Raw genomic sequence first — 21,994 nt, 5'->3', positions numbered from 1 at the left:
GATACATGGAAGACGTCATGTATCCCAAATAGGGAAGGCGGAATGGCGAGTCGATAGGCACGATCTCCTATCTTCTCGAGAATCTCGTATGGACCGATGTATCGCGGAGACAATTTCCCACGTTTGCCAAATCTGACAACGCCTCTGAAAGGAGAAATCTTCAGGAATACTTTGTCTCCCTGTTCAAATACTAACGGTCGACGTCTGATGTTCGCGTACTTTGCCTGTCTATCCTGCGCTGTCTTCATTTTCTTCTGAATGATCTTCACCTTCTCTGTTATTTCACGGATCATATCTGGCCCTAAGTCTGGTACCTCGGAGATGTCATCCCAGTACAACGGAGATCTGCACTTCTTTCCGTATAATGCCTCAAACGGTGCCATCTCGATGCTAGTCTGGTAGCTGTTGTTGTACGAGAATTCACAAAGAGCTAGTGAATCTTGCCAACTAGTACCAAAATCTAGTACTACAGCTCTCAGCATATCTTCTAAAGTCTGGATAGTCCGCTCTGACTGTCCGTCTGTCTGGGGATGGTAAGCAGTACTCAAGTGTAATGTCGTACCTAAAGCCTGCTGCAAACTGTGCCAGAAATGTGAAGTGAATCGTGGATCACGATCTGATACGATCGACTTCGGCACACCATGTAATCTGACTACTTCTCGAACATATATCTCGGCCATCTGATCATATCTGTATGTCATCTTGTACGGAATGAAGCATGCGGATTTGGTCAATCTATCTATCACAACCCAAATCGCATCGCAGCCTCGGGATGATCGTGGTAACTTCGTGACGAAATCCATGGAAATGTGATCCCATTTCCATTCAGGAATAGCTAAACTCTGAAGTAACCCTCCGGGCTTCTTTCTCTCGGCCTTCACCTGTTGGCAATTTAAGCATTTCGACACAAACTCTGCAATATCTGACTTCATTTGTTTCCACCAGAACTGTGTCTACAGATCATGGTACATCTTCCTGCCACCAGAATGAATACTGAACCGACTACAGTGCGCTTCTGACAGTATCTGTTGTTTCAATTCTGAAACATCTGGCACCACAAGACGGTTATTTACATACAAAGCATGATCACGTACCTGATACTCAGAAATATGTCCTGATCTGACCATGTCAATCGACTTCTGAACACTCTTATCGTTTCTTTGTGCCTCTTTGATGCGAACAATCAATTCTGGTTCACACTGAATAGTGGCAAGTCGCAACGGCCTACTATCTGTATCAAATGCTAATCTAGAAAAGCAACAATCTTCTATCATATTCGAAACACCTATCGTCGACAAGGATAAGGAACATAGCTTTCGACTCAAAGCATCCGCTGCTGCATTCGACTTCCCTGGATTGTACTTGATCTCGTAATCAAAGTCTTTCAGTAGATCAAGCCATCTACGCTGTCTCATATTCAACTCTGACTGAGAAAACAGATACTTCAGGCTTTTGTGATCAGAGTAGATCTCAAATTTCTCGTCGTACAGATAGTGTCGCCATATCTTCGGTGCAAATACGATAGCCGCCAATTCAAGATCATGAATTGGGTATCGAGTCTCGTGTGGCTTCAACTGTCTCGAAGCATAGGCAATAACATGCTGTCGCTGCATAAGAACACATCCTAACCCTCTGTGCGATGCATCACAATATACAACGAAATCACCTGTACCTGAAGGTATCGTCAACACTGGAGCACTAGTCAATCTCTTCTTCAACTCTACGAAACTCGACTCACATGCTTCTGACCAAACAAATGGAGTATTCTTCTGTGTCAACTGGGTAATCGGTTTCGCAATACTGGAGAAATCTTTAATAAATCGTCGATAGTAACCTGCTAAACCCATGAAACTGCGTATCTCTGGTACAGAAGTCGGTCTCGGCCAACTGATCACAGCTTCCACTTTACTCGGATCAACAGAAATACCATCTCCAGATATGATATGACCCAAGAAGACAACCTGTCTCAGCCAAAACTCACACTTTGACAGTTTAGCATACAGTTGCTCATTTCTTAACGTCTGCAACACAATTCTCAAATGCTCAGCATGATCAGTCTCATTTCTCGAGTAAACCAAAATATCATCTATAAAAACAATCACAAACTCATCCAGATACCTCTGAAAGACACGGTTCATCAGACTCATAAACACCGCTGGCGCATTCGTTAAACCAAAAGGCATGACAATAAACTCGAAATGTCCATACCTGGTTCGGAATGCAGTCTTCGGTATATCTGAATCTCTGACTCGCAGCTGATGATATCCAGATCTCAAGTCGATCTTGGAATAGACAGAGGATCCCTGCAACTGATCAAACAAATCGTCGATGCGAGGCAATGGGTACTTGTTCTTTACTGTTGCCTTGTTCAGTTGCCGGTAATCGATACACAATCTCATCGAACCGTCTTTCTTTCGCACGAATAGCACTGGTGCGCCCCAAGGAGATACACTCGGTCTGATATATCCCTTGGCCAGTAAATCTTCAAGCTGTTCTTTCAATTCTTTTAACTCTATCGGTGCCATTCTATAAGGAGCTCGAGAAATAGGAACCGTACCTGGTACTAGGTCGATGCTAAAATCTACCTCTCGAGCTGGAGGTAACCCTGGAATCTCGTCTGGGAATACATCAGTAAACTCGCAAACCACTGGCAGATCTGCCAATGCTGGGCTCGATTTCAGTAGATCTACTGAATATACAAGGAACCCCTCTGCTCCTTTCTGTAACAATCTACTCATAGTCAGAGCAGATACTAAGGGAATCCGAGATCTGGAACCCTTACCGTAGAATTTCCATTCGTTAGCCATCTCTGGTCTGAATCTAACAATCTTCTGGAAACAATCTACCGTGGCTCTGTACTTGGTTAACATATCGATACCGACAATACAATCAAAATCAGCGAAACCAAGCACAATGCAATCTAAATCAATCTCGTGACCCTCAAACTGTAGTATACAATGTCTAATTGAAGTCACAGATACAAGACCACTTCCCAACGGAGAAGAAATAGCCACTACAGCAGACAAGGACTCGACAGGTAAAGCATGCATCAACGAAAAACNGAAACCAAGCACAATGCAATCTAAATCAATCTCGTGACCCTCAAACTGTAGTATACAATGTCTAATTGAAGTCACAGATACAAGACCACTTCCCAACGGAGAAGAAATAGCCACTACAGCAGACAAGGACTCGACAGGTAAAGCATGCATCAACGAAAAACGCTCAGATATAAAAGTATGAGATGCACCGGTGTCTATCAACACATAAGTAGGATAACCGCAAAGAAAACAGTTACCTGCAATCACATCATCTGGCGCATCTTGGGCCTGCTCTTCTGTCAGTGCAAATACTCGAGCCTGCTGTCTGGGAGGTTGGCTCACTGTCTGGCCACCTCTGGCTCGGGATTGGGTCTGTGCAGGTGGCGGCTGAAAGGAGTGAACAGATGAAGCTTGCCTCTCAGGCTGAGCTACTGAGCCAGACGCTCCTACACTCTGAGTTTGCTGTGCCCCTCTCTGTGGACAGACCCTGGCAAAGTGTCCCTGCTGTCTACAGATATTACATCGGCCCGTCACACCTTGACACTGCTCTGTCGCATGTCTGCCTCCACAAGAACTGCAATAAACACCTGTATACTCTAAACTCTGGCCAGGACCTCTCTGTCGTGACCCACTGGAGCTCGACGAACTGCTCCCTGATCTCTTAAACTGTCTACCTCTCGCTTTCAGAAAATCTTTCTTGCCACTACTACTGCTTCCACTATCAAATCGAGGAGGAGGTGGTGGAAACTGGGCGGCGGGCTGTGGCGGTCTCTGACTCTGAGCACTATATGAAGCTCCTCGCTGTCGAATCAATCCCGCCTCGGCTCCTTTCGCTCTGTTCAATGCATCAGAAAAAGTGTTGGGTCGTCCCGTGTTCACCAAAGTAAAGACGTCAGGGTTTAAGCCATTGATGAACTGATCAGCGACCGCTTCATCACTTCCTGCTACATGTGGCGCAAATCGGAGCAAGGAAGAAAACTTGGCAACATATTCTTCAATGTTCCACTGCCCCTGTCGTAAGTTTGCAAATTCTGCCCCTTTGTCTTTTCGATACGACACTGGAAAGAAACGTTGATAAAACTCATCTTTAAATACCTTCCAAGTAATATCGATACCTCGATGCTCCAATGCTCTTTTCGTGGTAAGCCACCAACTCTTCGCCACTTCTTGCAACTGATGCCCTATTAATTTCACTCTTCTTTCATCTGTATAGGCAAGAGATTCAAACAGCATCTCTATATCGTCTAGCCAACTCTCACAATCCACTGCAGTCTCAGTACCCTTCAAGGTCGGAGGATGAAATGACTGAAACCTCTTCAATAAAGTCTCCATCGGTGTTGCAGTAACGTCCATCTGAGTACCTGACGTACTACCCTGTTCTGGCACTTGACCTGCGGCTGGTTGTGGTATTCTTCGAGGAGGCATATCTAATTATCAAACGGATTAGTACACAATCTATACAATCTGTCTCAGCCCTCCTCTGATCATATACCTCTGATCCAGAATCGGTTCTGATTCAGTCTTTGCAATTAGATGCTGAAATCAACTCAGATAACAATACAACAGATAATAGTGAAAGCAATAAATCATGACGTGTGCTAGCATGATATAAGCAAGGAAGACGACTCGATCTACCCCGCTCACTCTCTTCTATCTCAGTCTATACAGAACCTACGGCTCTGATACCACCTGTTGTGGGGACCCGGGCTCTAACTCAATTCGTTTGGGGATTAGTTGGATCTTTGCTAGAAAATGTGGGTCAAAATTTTGCTTTTAACATTAAATCAAATGTATAAATGAAGCATGGAACTATTCTTTATTCGATTAAACAAACATAATGTACATACAAGTCTGTTTTAGTACAATCATATACTAGTGTTCAGAAAATCCAGTACACGTCAAGTACAAACGACTAGTAATCTGCTATGCCCGAAATCACCACAATGTCTTGATCTCTCATCTTGCTCGCGACCCTGATCCTGTCCCACCTGTTGTTATGTACACATACAGACACAACAACAGCCGGATACTCCGGTGAGAACAAATCCCAGTATAAAACATGTATACATGCATGTCATGCAAGTAAATACAAAATCATAACACATAAATCAGTAATTATGACACACTAGTGAATACAGATAAAACTCTTCAACTCTTATTCTTTGACTCGACTCATATCTAAGTCTAGGGATCCCGGTGTGAATAAGACGTAACAAGTCTCCCACCTACTCTCCCAATCGGGGTGGCGGTACGTCTTATTCCTAGACTTCGGTCATATCTGTATCGAATGTCTACAATCGGAGATGATCTGCTCCTATGCGTCGATACACCGAACGTCTAGTTTGACAATCTGTCAATGACTCCTATCTCAAATGCTTGAATATAAATCTATAAACAAGACATAATCATAATCAAACATAATTAAGAATCTAGTATGTGATTTTGGGAAACTCGTATCCAGTCTGAATCGAGTCATGTCTTCCCGTGTTCACATGAATTATACCTTTCTTGTCGTAGTCTCGGTTTGAACAAGTCGAAGTCTCGTATTCTTGATATCGAATCTGTCAAACCCAATCTGAAATGACATATATACAATGCATCATATCAATCTCTAACTTCAAGCAATACATATACGGATTAATATTCAATCTCGGTACATTTCGACGGCATAACGACGTAATCTTTCGATACCGGTCAATCCAACATCAATAATCTATAACCAACAACTCATAATTCTCATCATAGCAACATCTACTATACTGAAATCTGTATATACTCAAGTCAAGACATGCGGAAATTCATATAAAATGCATACGATATCATTTCTTCGATCCGGTTGCGAATAAACGTTCCCAATAATCACAAGAACAATTAATAACAATCAAACTCTGATTTCCCCCAACATCTAAACTTCAAACCATCTAGGAATTGAACAAAACTTACATCCTCTTGAAGCTATTGAAGAGAAGAGCACGAATCTAGTCTCGGATCGAAAATCGAATGGTTGGATTCTTCACAATCACCAATCTAAGCTATGATGAAACTTTGAAGAAATTCTGAAGCTTTCCTCTCGGTTCTTTGCTGCTGAAGAAGGAAGGAATGAAGATAATACACATTATATATGCATGGCAAGGACACTTGGCTTATTTTTCATTCTGCACGTCTCGCGCATATGCGCGACCTCAACCGGCGCATATGCGCGAGACCTACGGTCTCGGCACTTAACAATTTTATCTGCTGGCGCATATGCGCACCCCTTCTCGGCACATATGCGCCCAATACTCTGGACAACTCGTGCATATGCACGAGACCTTCGTCTCAGCATCTCTTGGACTCACTCAGCTCGCGCATATGCGCGCCCACCAGCCGCGCATATGCACGAGACCTTCGGGTCTCACACATAATTCTTGCACATATTCTCAACTCAACAATTCCAAGCCCATCTCGACATGATCTGTCTATAACCATATCAAGGAATCAATAAATCGTCTCAGATTAACAGGATAAAAATCTCGGGCATTACAATGAGGTCCATGAAAATTGCTGGAGCATTGGTCAATCCAAATAGCATCACTAAGAACTCGTAATGTCCATATCTAGTCCTGAAGGCCGTTTTGTGAACATCTGCATCTTTCACCTTCAGCTGGTGATACCCTGAGCGAATATCTATCTTAGAGAACACTGTAGCTCCCTGCGACTGGTCGAACAAGTCTTCGATTCTAGGAAGTGGGTATTTGTTCTTGATCGTTACCTTGTTCAATTCTGGGTAATCAATGCACAGCCTCATACTCCCATCCTTCTTCTTTACAAAAAGCACTGGTGCGCCCCAAGGAGAGCAACTAGGGCGGATAAATGCCTTGTCGAGAAGCTCCTGAATCTGCTGCTTGAGTTCTAACATCTCAGCTGGAGCTAATCGGTACGGTGTCTTAGAGATTGGCACTGTGCCTGGCATGAGTTCAATAGCAAACTCCACCTCTCTCTTTGGTGAAAGACCTGAAACATCGTTTGGGAAGACGTCTAGGAATTCGCTGACTACTGGCACATCTGATATGGATGGAGTGGGCGCATCAGGTTTCGAAACAATGCTGGCCAAGAAAGCCTGACACCCCTTAGAAATAAGTCTCCGTGCCTGCATGCAGGAGATCATACGAGAAAAGCTTCTCCATCGGTCTGGCTCAACACGAAACTGCTCCATTCCCATCGGTCTGACCAACACTGATCTCTTTTGAAAGTCAATCAGGACTCGATTCTTTGTCAGCCAGTCCATTCCCAAGATAATGTCGAATTCTGGCATCGGCAATACTATCAAGTCAGCATACACCAGGTGGCCCTGCAGTTCTAGATCAATATCTCTGACCACGCTGGTCGCTAACAGTTCTTCCCCTGATGGGACTGTCACTGAATAGTTCACGTCAAGGCCGATAAACTTGACGTCTAACTGATTGGCGAATGTCTCCAAGATGAAAGAGTGAGTGGCTCTCGAATCTATCAGGGCCTTCGTGGTTAATCTCTTGATGAAGATATTTTCTGAGAGACGTTAGCATGACATGAAACTTACATCCCAACAGTTCTAATATAAACCTTATGCAACAAAAGATACCAAAAATGCAAACTAGCAACTTAATACTCCCTAAACAAAATGAGCATGCAAGGTAAAAAATCTAATACTGTACTGAATTAAGTAAATTACCCGTCAACAGTGTAGTGTCTGGGTTCGCCTCCTGAGCATGCATGGCGAACACCCTGCCCTGGGTTGGCTGCTTCCATTGTGGGCACTCCTTCAACATATGGTCACTGGCTCCACACTTGAAGCACTTGCCTGATCCATATAAGCATTGCCCTGGATGCTGGCGGTTGCACTTAGGACACACAGTGAAATTTCCGGGCTTCTGAGTTGCTCCCTGCTGCTGAATTGGACCCTTGGCCTTCGGCGGTCCCTGATAAGGTTTCTTCCCTGGTGGCCCTTGGTACGAATTCTTGTGCTGGGGTTGCTGATGCTAATCCTGCGGCTGTTGGTGCGGTGGTGCCTGGTAGAGCCTCTTGCCCAACCTGTCAGCATCAATATCCCGCTGGTCTTGTTCTGCCACCAAAGCCCTAGATACGGAGATTGCATAAGAAGTGGGGCCAGCTACCCTCACATCACGGCGCAAGATTGGCCGCAATCCATCCAAGAAATGTCTCAGCTTTGCCTGGACATCATTCGAAATGAGGGGTACGAAAGTAACACCCCCTCTCAAACCTCCTAACAAAACTCTGCAACACTGATGTCTCCTTGTCGCAGCGTCATAAATTCCCTAGTCAGTCTGGATAGTACTGCCTCAGTGAAGTACTTGGCGAAGAACACTTCCTTGAATCCAGCCCAAGACAAGGTCTGCAAGTTAATTGCCACCGACGCACTCTCCCACCATAGTCTAGCGTCCCCTGACAGAAGGAACGTGGCACACCTGACCCTATCAGCATCGGTCAGTTCCATAAAATCAAAGATAACCTCGATGGACTTAATTCATCCTTCCGCTACCATCGGGTCAGTGGTACCCGAGAACTCCTTTGGACTCATCCTTCTGAACCTCTCGTAGACAGCCTCAGGCCTGGGCCTCTCCCTTGCAACCACTGCTGCAGCCTAGTTCCCCGCAAACTGTGCGAAGAACTGCGTAATACCTGCAAGCATCTGCGCCTGCATATCCGGAGGTGGACGAGGAGGAGTGACCCTCTCCTCATCGCGATGCTCTCTGTTCTCATCCCTAACTTCCCGGTTAATCAGACGTATGGGAGGCATACTGTTCCAACAATTTACCCAACGCGTAAACCCAATATGCATGAATATAATAACAATATCCTAGGATGCACGAAATTTAACTTAAAACATGGACATGCTGAAATCATTATTCAATGCTAACTACATACATAATGCAAAATTTTAAAACTCACAGACTTGAGGTGTGACTTGGAGAGCTTCTTGCGACTGGCAGTAGGCATAACCCTTTAAGAGAACACCGCTCTGATACCAACTGTGACGTACCGTACTTTTTTACTATTTAAAATTTGCGGAAAAATTTAAAATTTTCTTAAATAACTTGTGAACCTTCAAAATACGATTAAATAAATTGTACGTCTCAACCGTGGACAAGAAATCTAAAAATAAAGTTTGACCAAATATTTGTTTGAATGCTACATGACCAGTAGCGTGAAATCAGAGTATTTGACATTTCATAAAAACTTAAAATCTTGGGCAGTCCTCGGGTCTAGCCTTCAACTCAGTCCAAGCCAGCTCCTTGGTCGCCACCTCCTGTCTCCTCATAGACATCCTCACCTGCATCGATCAAGTCTAGTGAGTCTAAAGACTCAACACGTATAAACTGGAATAGCAAGTAATACATAATAAAACCACTTCAAACTTTAAAATAGGACATACATACTTGAAACTTGAACTTGAAATGAACTTGAACATACGTACGTACATAGTTAGACGTGCCATCAACATAAACTTTCTTAAACATGCTTGCATACTTGAACATACTTGAACATACATAACTTCATCATTTTTCGTAGAGGATGTTTCAAAGCAAGTGACCCATACATAATAAACGCCTATTCAGACAAACCACAGTACTGGGCTGACAGGGACGTATCCACTGCCACCTACATGAGATCCCCGTTCATGCTTTAACGGGTGGATTGGTCCCCGTTCATGATTTAACGCTTTCCAATCCTGATCTAAACCCGTTCATGATTTAACGGGGTGGAGAGGTCCTTGGCCACGTTTTCCGACTTCCAAACCCATTCATAAATTTGGTTACAAGACATTTAACATACCTCAAAAACTTAAAATATTTTCTTTTGCACGTCAACATACTTACTTGGCTTTGAGGGATTCGTTGGACTTCGATCGGGGTCGTTGCTGCAACATACTAACGTGAATTCATAAACTTAACGGGTGTAACTCAAACGTAACAATCAAGCTTACCCACGAGTTCATACAATTCCTTAGGACGTTCTAAAATTCCCGTGACTCGATATTGTTACACATTGCACTAAACCGAGACATCAAACCTCAAAGCATACCATAATATTTCCAAAAACTCAAGTACACGGACCCCGTGCCCAGATCCTGCTCCGGGTCCGTGTAGGTGCGGTGGAATGACTCGTGAAGAAAAAGGAAGACACGGAACCCGTGCTGAGGACCGGGTGGGGGTCTGTGTACCTGCGCAAATTTGACATCAAAAGAAAACAAAGGCACGGACCCCGTGCCCTGGTCCATGTGGGGGTCCGTGTCATCTCGCAAAAATGGTTACTCGAAGGAAACATAGGCACGGACCCCGTTCCAGGGTCCGTGTGGCCTCGATTTTTCTGAACCTGCGGGGAGAACTTACACAATGTCTATTCTCCCAATCGAACAACTAATGGAATGAAATTAAACACCTTGAGACCATCTTAAGGCACCAAAGCATTGAACTAAACTCGTACGAACGCCCAAAAAAATAACGACGTCCAACCTACGATACATACAACCCGAAACATGAAAGCTTGACACCCCATCGCTTCCTATGACTTCTAACGAATTAAAGGGCCTAAAGACCTGAAATGAAACCTCAAAAGTACTCCAAACCTCATTACCAATGTGCCTTTACGCAGCAACGATCACCCGTCGATCCCCAACGAAGCCTGCAACAATTAACTTCAAGAACACAATTTACGTAAAAGTCGCAGTTTGAGCGGTCCCACAAAAAATGCCATAACTCACTCAATTTTCGTCCAAAATTTTCAAATTTTATATCAAATCGAAGGTATCAAAAATTTCTACGTTTTTTGCGTTGAAAATTTTCCCAAAACCTTGACCGAAAATTCGCAATTTTAATCAGAATAGTAACAATGTAAATTTTAGATCTAAAAAGGGTTTCAAAAGCGATTTAAACGTGATTGCTCAAACATCTACACATCATATACATGGTTTTACGCATAAATAACAACGCACGCATAATAAGACATGATCGATACAGAAACGAAGGAATATACGTGCCTTATGATGATAAACTTTACCGAAACGGCAATATCGACGCGGGGAAAGATGCGAGGTTGATCCGGGACGAACGTGGCTCGATTTTTCTTGAAGAAAAGTGACGAAAACTTACTGGGAAATTGAAGAGGGAGGGGCGGCTACTCTTGCTCTCAAGAACCCTAAGTTTTTACCTCAAAAATATTCTGAAATAGGAGTGCAAAGAATTTTGTGTGTGTGTGTGTGTGTGTGTGTGTGTGTGTGTGTTTCGTGAGTGTGTGTGTGTAGAGAGGGTGTGTGCGTGTGTTAGGTAGAAATTTAGGGAGTGAAAATTGCTTAATTAAAGTTTAACCACTAATTAATGTTAAATCAAGCACTAACTCAACAATTCCTTTATTTGAAATAAAATATCCACTAATTTTATAAAATTCTCCTTTTAACAAAAAATAAAGTGCACAAAGCCAACTTTAAAAGTTTTAAAAATTCTCAACTCACTAAATACATAATTTAGGCCTAAAAATGCTGAAACTTAATAAATTAATTAATATGCCCCAACCTTAACTTAAAATAAAATACCACATTAAAATTTTGCCGAAAAAAAATCGTCACCGGTCTTTTCCTCGATCCCGCCTCGAATAATCGCCTGAAACATGAAACTCGAAAAATATTTTAACGTGCATCATATAAACATAATTAATTTAAAATAATACTTTTAAATAAGTCATGCATGGCTAAAGCTCATTTTTAAATTTGAATAAATGATTTAACAATTTAAATAATGCATGAGATTTACGTGTACTGATTTTGGGCACTACAGTTATCTTGCAAAGGTTGGAAGCTCAAATGGGCCAAATAGCCAGTCATTTAGCAAATCAAACTCTTGGAACACTAACAAGTGATACTGATGCGAATTCGGTTACCCAAGAAAGGCAAACGTGAACTAGGCCCCGTCGCGCCCTCGATTCAATGAACAACAGGAGCCTGATCTTTAATTTTTGAAAACAAGTAACATGTATTTTCCCTTATATAACACTGTTTACTAACAAATATCATATATAAACAAATGATCTCAAACGAACTTTCAAAAAACTCGTCTTTTACAATTCGAGTGATGAATAATCGATAAACTCTACGAAGTTATTAAACTTTGATAAGTTTGATTTGATAAAACACACAAAAGTATGAGACAAACGCCAAAGCTTTTAGAGAGAAAATTCCCAACTTCATTCAATAATGATCAATATTTTTCTGAATAATGTTTACAACTTGTTTTTAAATAAATATAAGGTAACAAAACAATACAAATCGTAAGTTAGGGTTTCCATGTTGAATTTTGCACTGTGACGCAGTGGGGCGGAGATTTCTGGCCTCTGGAGCTCGCTGTTCTAGCACAGAGGAACGCTGGTGTGCAGAGACGCGTTGGGGCAGGGATTTTGGTCTGCTGGGGCGGGTTATTCTGACCGGTGGGACGCGCCTGCTTTGTCCTAGAGGTTCTTTCCTTAGTCCTTCAAAATTGAATGACATTATAATGGCTCCAAACATGATTCCCATGCCCTTGATAGCTCACCATGAATCCTTGAGAAGCTTCATTGAACTTCTTTCTAATAGTTAGCTCGTAACGCCCGGTCAGATTCATATCAGATACTGAGAAAAATCCAAAAATAGCGAATGTAGTGAGTCTAGAGATCAAGGCCAAGGATGAGCAACCAAAGAAGCAGAATTCTACAGATGTAGAGGAAAAAGGATGATGGATGAGTGAAATCGGAGATGTAAGATGCTAAGGAATAAAACACTCACATCACCACTACGCAGAAGATGAGTAAAAAAAGTAAGGAGTTTGATTCTAATAATAATATTGATATTAATACACTCTATTTTCATCAAACAGCAAGACAACTGCAATTGGATCATCAATTTTCAAAATTCCTTGATGTTTTTAAGAAATTGCACATACATTTTTTTTTTTTGCAGAGGTTTAGCTCAAATGCCTTCTTATGCAAAAATTTTTAAAGGTATTTTGACTAAAAAGAAGAAACTTGTTGATTTTAAATTTTTAAGCTTTCTGAGAAGTTCTCGGCTATTTTGCAAAATAAACTACCTCCTAAGCTTAAGGATCCATGTAGTTTCTCCATTCCTAGCACTATAGGTAGTTCTAATTTTAACAAGACATTGTGTGATCTTAGTACTAACATAAATCTTATGCCTTATTCTTGTTTTGAGAAATTAGATATTAGAGAAGTTAAAACAACCTCTATTTCCCTTCAACTTACTAATAGATCTATTAAATATCCTAGAAGGGTTATAGAGAATGTTTTGGTTAAAGTTGATAAATTTATATTTCTAGTTTACTTTGTTGTGCTAGACATGGAGGAGGATCGTGAGATCTCCCTCATTTTTTGTCGTCGTTTCTTAGCTACTGGAAAAGCTCTCACAGATGTGCAAAAAAGTGAGTTAATTTTGAGGTTGAATGATGAGAATGTAACTTTTAATTTTTTTCGTAGTATGAAATATCATATTGTTTCTTCTAATTGTTATAGAATAGATGCTATTGATGATATTGTTGAGTGTAATGTGCATGATAATTTTATTTAAGATCAGCTGGAGATGTTTTTGGTGAACCAAAAATCCATGGAGTCAAATAGAGAAAACGTGGAAGAAAATACGAACTACTTGGAAGGATTAAAGCCTTTGCCAAGATCGGTAAAATTGAAAATTGGAGAGCTTGAACTTATTCCAAAATAACTTAAACATTCCATAGAAGAACACTAATTCCTCGAACTCAAACCACTTCATCCTTATTTAAAATATTTATTTTGAAGGAAGAAGATAAACTGCAAGTAATTGTTTCATCTTCTTTGACAGGTGATGAAGAAGATAAGCTGTTGAGAGTGTTGAAGGATCACATAAGTGTCATTGGATGGAGCATAGCCGACATCAAAGGGATTAGTCCATTAATATGCATGCACAAAATTTTAATAGAGAAGGAACACTCTCTAACTACTCAACCCCAATGGAGACTCAACCTAGCTATGCAAGAGGTCATCAAAAAGGAGGCAATCAAAATCTTTGATGCAGGTATGATCTTTCCTATATTCGATAGCAAGTGGGTAATTCTTATGCATTTTGTTCCTTTTAAAATGAAAATAACAAGTTAATCCTTAATAGGCACTACAAGAAATTCTACATACAACAACGCACATATGACAACGGTTTTTGTGAAAAACCGTTGTCGTATGTGTTTTAACAACGGTTTTAGCGAAAACCGTTGTCTTTTGGGGGCCAAAGACAACGGTTTTAAAAAACCGTTGTCTTTTTGAGGTCAAAGACAACGGTTTTTAGGGTCAATGACAGCGGTTCTATAAAACCGTTGTCTTTTAGCGTTATTTTAGGGTCAATGACAACGGTTCTATGAACCGTTGTCTATTAGCGTGTTTTTTGGACAATCTACAACGGTTTTAAGAAACCATTGTCGATTAGCGTGGTTTTTAGACAAACAACAACGGTTTTTAAGAACGTTGCAATATTTAGCGACGGATTTTATAAAATCGTCGCTAAATATAGCGATGGTGTAATGGAAACTGTCGCTAATTTAACATTAGCGACGGTTGTGTATAAAATGTCGCTAAATTTAGCAACGGTTTTACGTAAACCCGTCGCATGTTTAACATTAGCGACGGTTTTACAAACCCCGTCGCTAATTTAGCGACGGGTTAGATCCAAACAGTCGCAAAATTTAAAACTGCGACGGTTTTTTAATTACCGTCGCCAATAGCGACAGTTTAACAAAAACCCGTCGCAAACTGTCTATAAATAACCCCATACTCTGTCCATATCCCTCCACAACACTTAAAATTTTTCTCCTTTACACTAATTTATCACTTCACATAACACTGAAAATTTTTCTCACCACTTCACAACACTTAAAATTTTTCTCTCGTACAAGATTTTACTAATTCACAACACTTAAAATTATTCTCACCATTTCATAAAATTTAAAATTTTTCTCTCTTAAACGATTTTACTACTTCACAACACTTAAATTTTTCTCTTTTACACGATTTTAGTTTTGATTGTTAGTTTTTTTAGATTTATTAAATTATTAAAAGTTTTTTTTTATTTTTCGAAACAAATTAGCGACGGAAATCATGGTTACTAACCGTTGCTAAAATTAGCGACGAAATTCATTGATAACCGTCGCTAATTTAAAATTAGGGACAGTTTTTAATAAAACCATCGCTAATTTTATTTGCGACGGTTTTAAAAAACCGTCGCAAATTCGGCCTACCACAACGGATAAAAACCGTTGTCGTTGAACGGACTTTCAACAACACCCTCAGTTACAACAGTTTTAGAAAGGCTAGGACAACGGATAAAATCCGTTGTCGAATGCCGTTTTTGGTGTGGTGAGGACTATGTCTGGTGGGCATGTTTGTATTGATTATCACAACTAAGTGATGCCACGAGAAAGGATCACTTCCCCTTACATTTTGTTGATCAAAAGTTAGAGTGTTTGGCATGTCATGCTTTTTATTGTTTCTAGATGGTTATTCTGGATATATGCAAATCCCTATAGAACCCAAAGATCAAGATAAGACAACTTTTACTTTTCTTTATGATACTTTTGCTTATAAAAGAATGTCATTTGATTTCTGTGATGCTCCTACTACTTTTCAACATTGTATGATAGCGATTTTTCATGATATTGTTGAAAAATATATTGAGTTTTTCATGGATGACTTTTCTATTTTTGGTTCTTCTTTTGACTCTTGTTTTGTTAATTTGACAACAGTGCTAAAGAGATGCGTATAACAAATTTTATACTTAACTGGGAGAAATTTCATTTCATGGTAAGGGAATGAATTATCACTGGTAACAAAATTTTTGAAAAAGGATTGAAGTGGATAGGCCTAAGGTAGATATAATAGAAAAGCTTCATCTTCCTACTAAAGTCAAGGGAATTCATAGTTATCTTGGGCGTGTAGGTTTTTATAGTGATTTATCAATGATTTCTCGATTATTGCTAAGCCTTTAACTAATTTCCTAATTAATTGTGTTCTTTTTGTTTTTATGAGGATTTTTTTTACAAGCTTTTTAGGTATTTAAGCAAATTTTGACCACCACCCCAGTCATTGTCGCACTAGATTGGAATCTACCTTTTGAAATCATATGTGACGCAAGTGATATTGCTTTAGAGGCTGTTTTGGGGCAAAAAATGGGCAAAAAGTCTTGCATGTAATCTACTGTGCAATTATGACACTTTCAGGAACTCAATTGAATTACACTACTTCAAAAAAGAGTTGTTCATTGTTGTGTTTGCTTTGGACAAGTTTCGGTCGTATCTAGTAGGGAGTAAAGTGATAGTTCACACTGATCATTCAGCTTTGAAGTATCTCTTAAACAAGAAGGATGCCGAGCCAAAATTGATAAGATAGATTCTTCTGCTGCACGAATTTGACATAGAGATTGTGGATCGCAAGGGGATTGAAAACCAAGTTGCTAATCATCTATCGAGACTGGAGAAGCCTGAGGAAGATAAGTACATAATTAGAGATGAATTTCCTGACGAGAAACTTTATGTCATCTCTAATTTACCATGGTATGCTGATTTTGTGAATTATTTGTCATGCAAATTTATCACTTTTCATCTTACATACCAGTAGAAAAAGAAGTTCTTTTCGGATTTAAAATATTATATTTGAGAAGATCCTCTTTTGTTTAGAATTTGTGAATATGGAATTATTCGTAGGTGTGCTCCAACGAATGAGGTAAGTTATATATTTTCTCATTGTCATAGTGGTCCAACTGGAGCATTTTGGGTCAAGTAAAACTGCTACAAAAATCCTTCAAGCCGGATTCTATTAGCGTACACTGTTCAAGGATGCACTTTTGAATTGCAATGAATGCCAACGTGTTGGTAATATTTCAAGGAGACAAGAAATGCTATTGAATAATATTTTAGTTTGTGAATTGTTTAATGTGTGGGATTGATTTCATGAGGCCTTTTCAAGATTATTTAGGTAATAAATACATTTTGGTTGTCAAGGATTACATATCCAAGTGGGTGGAAGCAAGTGCTTGTAGAACCAACGACTCTAAGATGGTGATCCTATTTTTTATGAAAATATTCTTGCAATATTTGGCACACATAGAGTCATTATTAGCGATGAGAGAACACATTTTTGTAATCGTCATTTTGAATCTATTTTGGCTAAGTATGTGATCACTCACAAGGTGACAACACCCTATCATCCTCAAACTAGTGATCAACTAGAAGTGTCAAATATGAAGATTAAGAAAATTTTTGAGAAGACCGTTGGATCTTCGAGGGAAGAATGAGCTAGTAAATTGGATAATGCGTTGTGGGAATATAGAACAATATTCATCAAATGATCATTCATCTATATGAATGAATACCTTCATGCTCTTAACAATGTAACATGACGTTTACATCACAGATGCAAATCTCAAGTTCAAGCGAGCTTTATCTTTATTTTAGACGACTGATTCGACTAGAAACCTGTTTATAATATACAATACACTTCCTAATGAGTTTCATTATCTTATGTTGAGAGGCAAACCTCATGGTACCATTTGCATATTCAAAGAATTTATCTATGCAGTTTGTATAAATATACAGACAAAATAAATGTCACAATTGGATAAACCGTAAAATATTATTAAAATAAAGATTGTTTTTACATAAAACTCATAAAACTTTCATCACAAGTTGGCTCGCTCGGCACCTACTCTAACAATTTGAACTTGTTCCTCTCTATGTGTGCCTTAGGGCTCAAGGAGTTGATTTCATCTTGAAGGCCGAGGATCATGGCTCATCCAGTGTGCCATTTGAGTATTCATCCGCTGCATTTCCAAAACTTCCATTTGGTACACGGTTGGCGTTAATGTTTGCTGGCTGAGCGAAAAGAGGGCTTCCTCGTGTCTGCCGGTTCTGTGAAGCTGTAGTACTTCTTGTTGCCTTGAGACGAGCCTTCCTACCCTGTCGTGAAGTGATTGAAGAGTCATGGGTAACACAGTCTGCCAAGTAATGTAACTGATGACATACTGTATCAATTGCCACAGTGGACAAGAGAACTAGAGGATAAAGTTCATGTTGCCTTTTTAAAAATGAAGGGGTGGTCAAGTGGTACGAAAATTTGCAGTTCAGGCTGCGACTTGTTACAACCCGTAGAAAAATTATTGCAATTTCTGTGTGTGTGTGGGGGGGGGGGGGGTGCTTGGGACATTATCAAAACAAACGGTTTCAAAATAATTAAGAGTGAAAACGAATTTTATCATGCTCAAGGAGAGTGCAGCTATAATTTAGCATGGTTGGGAAGAAAGTTCAACCTTGCCCATGCACTTCTCTAAGTGTGGCGCAAATCTTCCAGCCATAATAGACCTCCCACAGTTCATGCAGTTGAATATTTCATTTGCAATTGGAGGGTGAGTTTGCCCAAATATATCAACAACATATTTTCCATTGGCTTCGCCACTATGACTTGGATCAGACGCCCTTGCTCGTGCTTCGGCAGACAACCTTAACTCTTCTTCCTTTAGGTCCAACTTACGATCAAGTCCTAGTCTGGCAATACGGTGTGACTCCGATGCAACATCAATGATGATGGAATCAAGAAGGTCTCCGAAAACGTCAGAGCACAACTGCAAATCAAACCCAATAACAAGAAAATTCCAATCATGTTTATTATAGTAAACAAAAACCACAAGAAAGGCACCTCATCAAACCTAGATATGATTACTAAAGAATGAGATAACTGACATTCAATCTTAACCACACACTTGAGGCATCTATGAAATTGTTCATCATAAAAATCAAAGGATGTAGCTAAGGAAACAGGTCAAGAGGTATATTTATTCTAAAGTTGGGAATGCATGGCAAAAACAAAGGCCAAAAAGCAATTCTCTTGGATCAAAGTACAACTTGAGATAACTGATAAAATTAAAATTATATGGAGAAGATTAGCAAGGCTTCTATTCTAGGATAACACGAGCAAATGATCAACATTTTCACCTTATTCATTTTAAAAAATTAGTAACTGTAGATGGATAAAAAAACAGAAACAGTTCATCTTTGTAAACAAAAGTCTGGCACCTAATAAGGGCAAAAATAACATCTTATGCTTTGATGGGAGAAGATAAAGATCCACTAAATGACGCAAGTATGGACATAGGAAAGATAAGATATTTTGACACCACAAACACCTTATTTCTATTAAATTACAAGAATGACTTCAGAGTTGATTACCTCAGAGGTAGAAGAAACATCATTCTCTTTCAGCAAAGACATGGATAAAACAACTGAACCACGATGCTTATTACGGTTATGCCCTCCTCGAACACAATCAACCGAGGTAAAATTACTGTGCGAAGCCAAATGCCAATTAAAAAATTCAAAAACAAAAAACGATTCAAACTTCTTCCCCAATCTTTTAATTCCGATTCCAAATAAGCATAAACCACACTATATAATTACTTTCAAGGGAAAATTGACATTTAGAAAGTCCGATGTAATTGGAAAAACGAACTTGCTGACCCAAAATAGAATCACGAGAGGATCTCTATACAAGAGTAAGTATACAACCAAAAAAATAATCAAGCGACAGAGGAGAAAAAATCGGCATTCAGAACAATGCATAACCGTAATAACACAATTGAATCAAGTAAATTTGAGCATAATCTACCGAATTGATGCAAAACAGAGAGATCCAAAATCTGATATTCATTAGTTAAAACCCGATCCAAACCAGTAAAATACGGAAACGGAAAACAAATCCAGTGACGGGGAAACGAAAAGATAAAGCAAAGAGTTACCTGCAGAAGTTCACAGCGAGAGCAGTTTCGATCAGTGAAAATTTTGAGAGTCACTCGAGTTCCCTCCTCAGTCGAGCGATTTATCTCTCGTGAATGATCAAATGCGCTTTTAGGACAAATTTGCGATCTCGGGAACCAAATCCCATGGTGAATTTTTAGAACTCGAACATTAATTAAGCTTTTTGATAGGTCGACTGTAGAAGGTGAGTTTCAAAAAAAATTTAAAAAAAATTTTTAATTTAAGATTGACTACGTTAAGTATGGAAAAAAAACTAACTAAATTTGATTTAACTTTTTTTAATTATTTTAATAAAATAAACTTTCAAATTTTAAATATTACATTTTTGATTGTATAACATTTTTAGATTAAAAAAAATCTGAAAGCACATAATATTTTCTTGATATTAAAAAAAAATATCTAATATTTATAAAATTTTAAAAAAAAATTGTATGTTTATGTGTTCATTGTTCACTTGATATATTAAAATTATAGTAAAACTAAAAACGTTACTGATACTCACGAGAAATTTAGGGTCCGATTCCAGTAAATGTCACTAGTCCAGACGCAGGTTTCGAATTTTCCCTTAGCCTGAAATCACGAAGAAGACCGTTAGAAGGGGGCCGGGAGGGTGTCCTGGCTTAGCCCTTCCGACGTACAAGTCAGAGACTGAGAAAGGAGAAAAATTAAATTTTCCTACTAAGGCGTCGCCTAGTTGAGGAGTAGCGTGTATGAAAAAAATTAAATTTTCCTACTAAGGCGTCGCCTAGTAGAGGAGCAGAGGACATGAGAAAATTAAATTTTCCTACTAAAGCATCCCCTAGTTGAGAAGCAGAGAACATGAGAAAAATTAAACTTTCTTCTACTAAGGCGTCGTCTAGTAGAGGAGCAGCGTGCAGGAGAAAAATTAAATTTTCCTACTAAGACATCGTCTAGTAGAGAAGCAGAGAACATGAGAAAAATTAAATTTTCCTACTAAGGCATCTCCTAGTAGAGGAGCAGAGAACAGGAGAAAAATTAAATTTTCCTACTAAGGCGTCGCTAGTAGAGGAGTAGCGTGTAGGAAAAAAATTAAATTTTCCTACTAAGGCATCGCCTAGTAGAGGAGCAGAGAACAAGAGAAAAATTAAATTTTCCTACAAAGGCATCGCCTAGTACAGGAGCAGAGGGGCAGGAGAAAAATTAAATTTTCCTAATAAGGCATCACCTAGTAGAAGAGTAGCGTGCAGGAGAAAATTAAATTTTCCTACTAAGGATCGCCTAGTAGAGGAGTAGGAGAAAAATTAAATTTTCCTACTAAGGCATCGCCTAGTAGAGAAGTAGAGTGCAGGAGAAAATTTTTATTTTCCTACTAAGGCATCGCCTAGTAGAGGAGCAGAGTTGAGAAGAAGAGAAAAAAATTTTATTTTCCTGCTAAGGTATCACCTAGCAGAGGAGTTAGAGGACGGGGGGTGTTGAATTTTCATTTTCCTGCTAAGCCATGGCCTAGCAGATGAGTTAGAGGGTGGGGGGTTTTGAATTTTTAATTTCCTATTAAGGCATGGCCTAGCAGAGGAGTTCGAACTTTGCCGATTTTATTCACCCTAGCGGTTTAAAAGCATCATAGATAAATTCAGAAGAAGTAGTGAATGCAAACGCAAAATACTCAATATGGCAGAAAACGAGTTCGTACATTCCAAAAGCGCGCAAAAAGAGAGATATAAACGTCATAAAATCCATAGTCGCATAATAATATGAAAAATAAAGCTGTGCAGAAAATAACAGAATATGGCCCGAAGGCATACAATGTCTGCGTAAATGAAAAAAATAACATAAGTAAAGGAGCTCGGTCTAAGAATAGGGGAGGAGACTCGCTATGAAACCCTCAATGTCGATGAAGTCAGTAGGGGCGCCTGGTAGAGGACAGCCCTGAGCCTTGAAGAGGCCGACTGCACCCTCGAAACCCACCTCCAAGAAATGATAAGCTTTAGGGCCGCAGATCTCGTTGAACTCCTCGGACTTGAGGAATTCTTCCTTGAATGAAGAGGCTTCAGAAGCATGTTACACCTTGGCATCCTTGAGGTCCCTGCGGATTTGTGCTGCTTCAGCTCGAGCATTCTTTGACTCTTCCTCCAGCCTCTGGTTCTCCTTCGC

The 21,994-nt window shown here is 39.7% G+C and overlaps 1 protein-coding gene and 1 non-coding gene across 2 annotated transcripts; one reads left to right on the top strand and one right to left on the bottom strand.

Annotated features, from left to right (window-relative positions):
* Positions 1–17,681: 17,681 nt before the first annotated feature.
* LOC140979320 (SAGA-associated factor 11-like) lies at positions 17,682–20,020 on the bottom strand. Its single transcript, XM_073444666.1, has 4 exons — positions 19,864–20,020; positions 19,298–19,412; positions 18,382–18,693; positions 17,682–18,031 (listed from the first exon to the last, which is right to left on the bottom strand). The coding sequence occupies exons 2-4, from the start codon at positions 19,337–19,339 to the stop codon at positions 17,858–17,860; spliced, it is 528 nt and encodes a 175-aa protein (XP_073300767.1). The 5' UTR covers positions 19,340–19,412; positions 19,864–20,020; the 3' UTR covers positions 17,682–17,857.
* Positions 18,961–19,068, top strand: LOC140980018 (U6 spliceosomal RNA). Its single transcript, XR_012175849.1, has one exon. It is a non-coding gene; the product is annotated as a U6 spliceosomal RNA (small nuclear RNA).
* Positions 20,021–21,994: the final 1,974 nt, after the last annotated feature.

Source organism: Primulina huaijiensis, chromosome 6 (genome assembly GCF_012295235.1).
Source record: "Primulina huaijiensis isolate GDHJ02 chromosome 6, ASM1229523v2, whole genome shotgun sequence".
In the NCBI taxonomy this organism is placed as follows: Eukaryota; Viridiplantae; Streptophyta; class Magnoliopsida; order Lamiales; family Gesneriaceae; genus Primulina; species Primulina huaijiensis.
The sequence above is the reverse complement of the archived record's forward strand: the minus strand, read 5'-3'. Positions and strand labels throughout refer to the sequence as shown.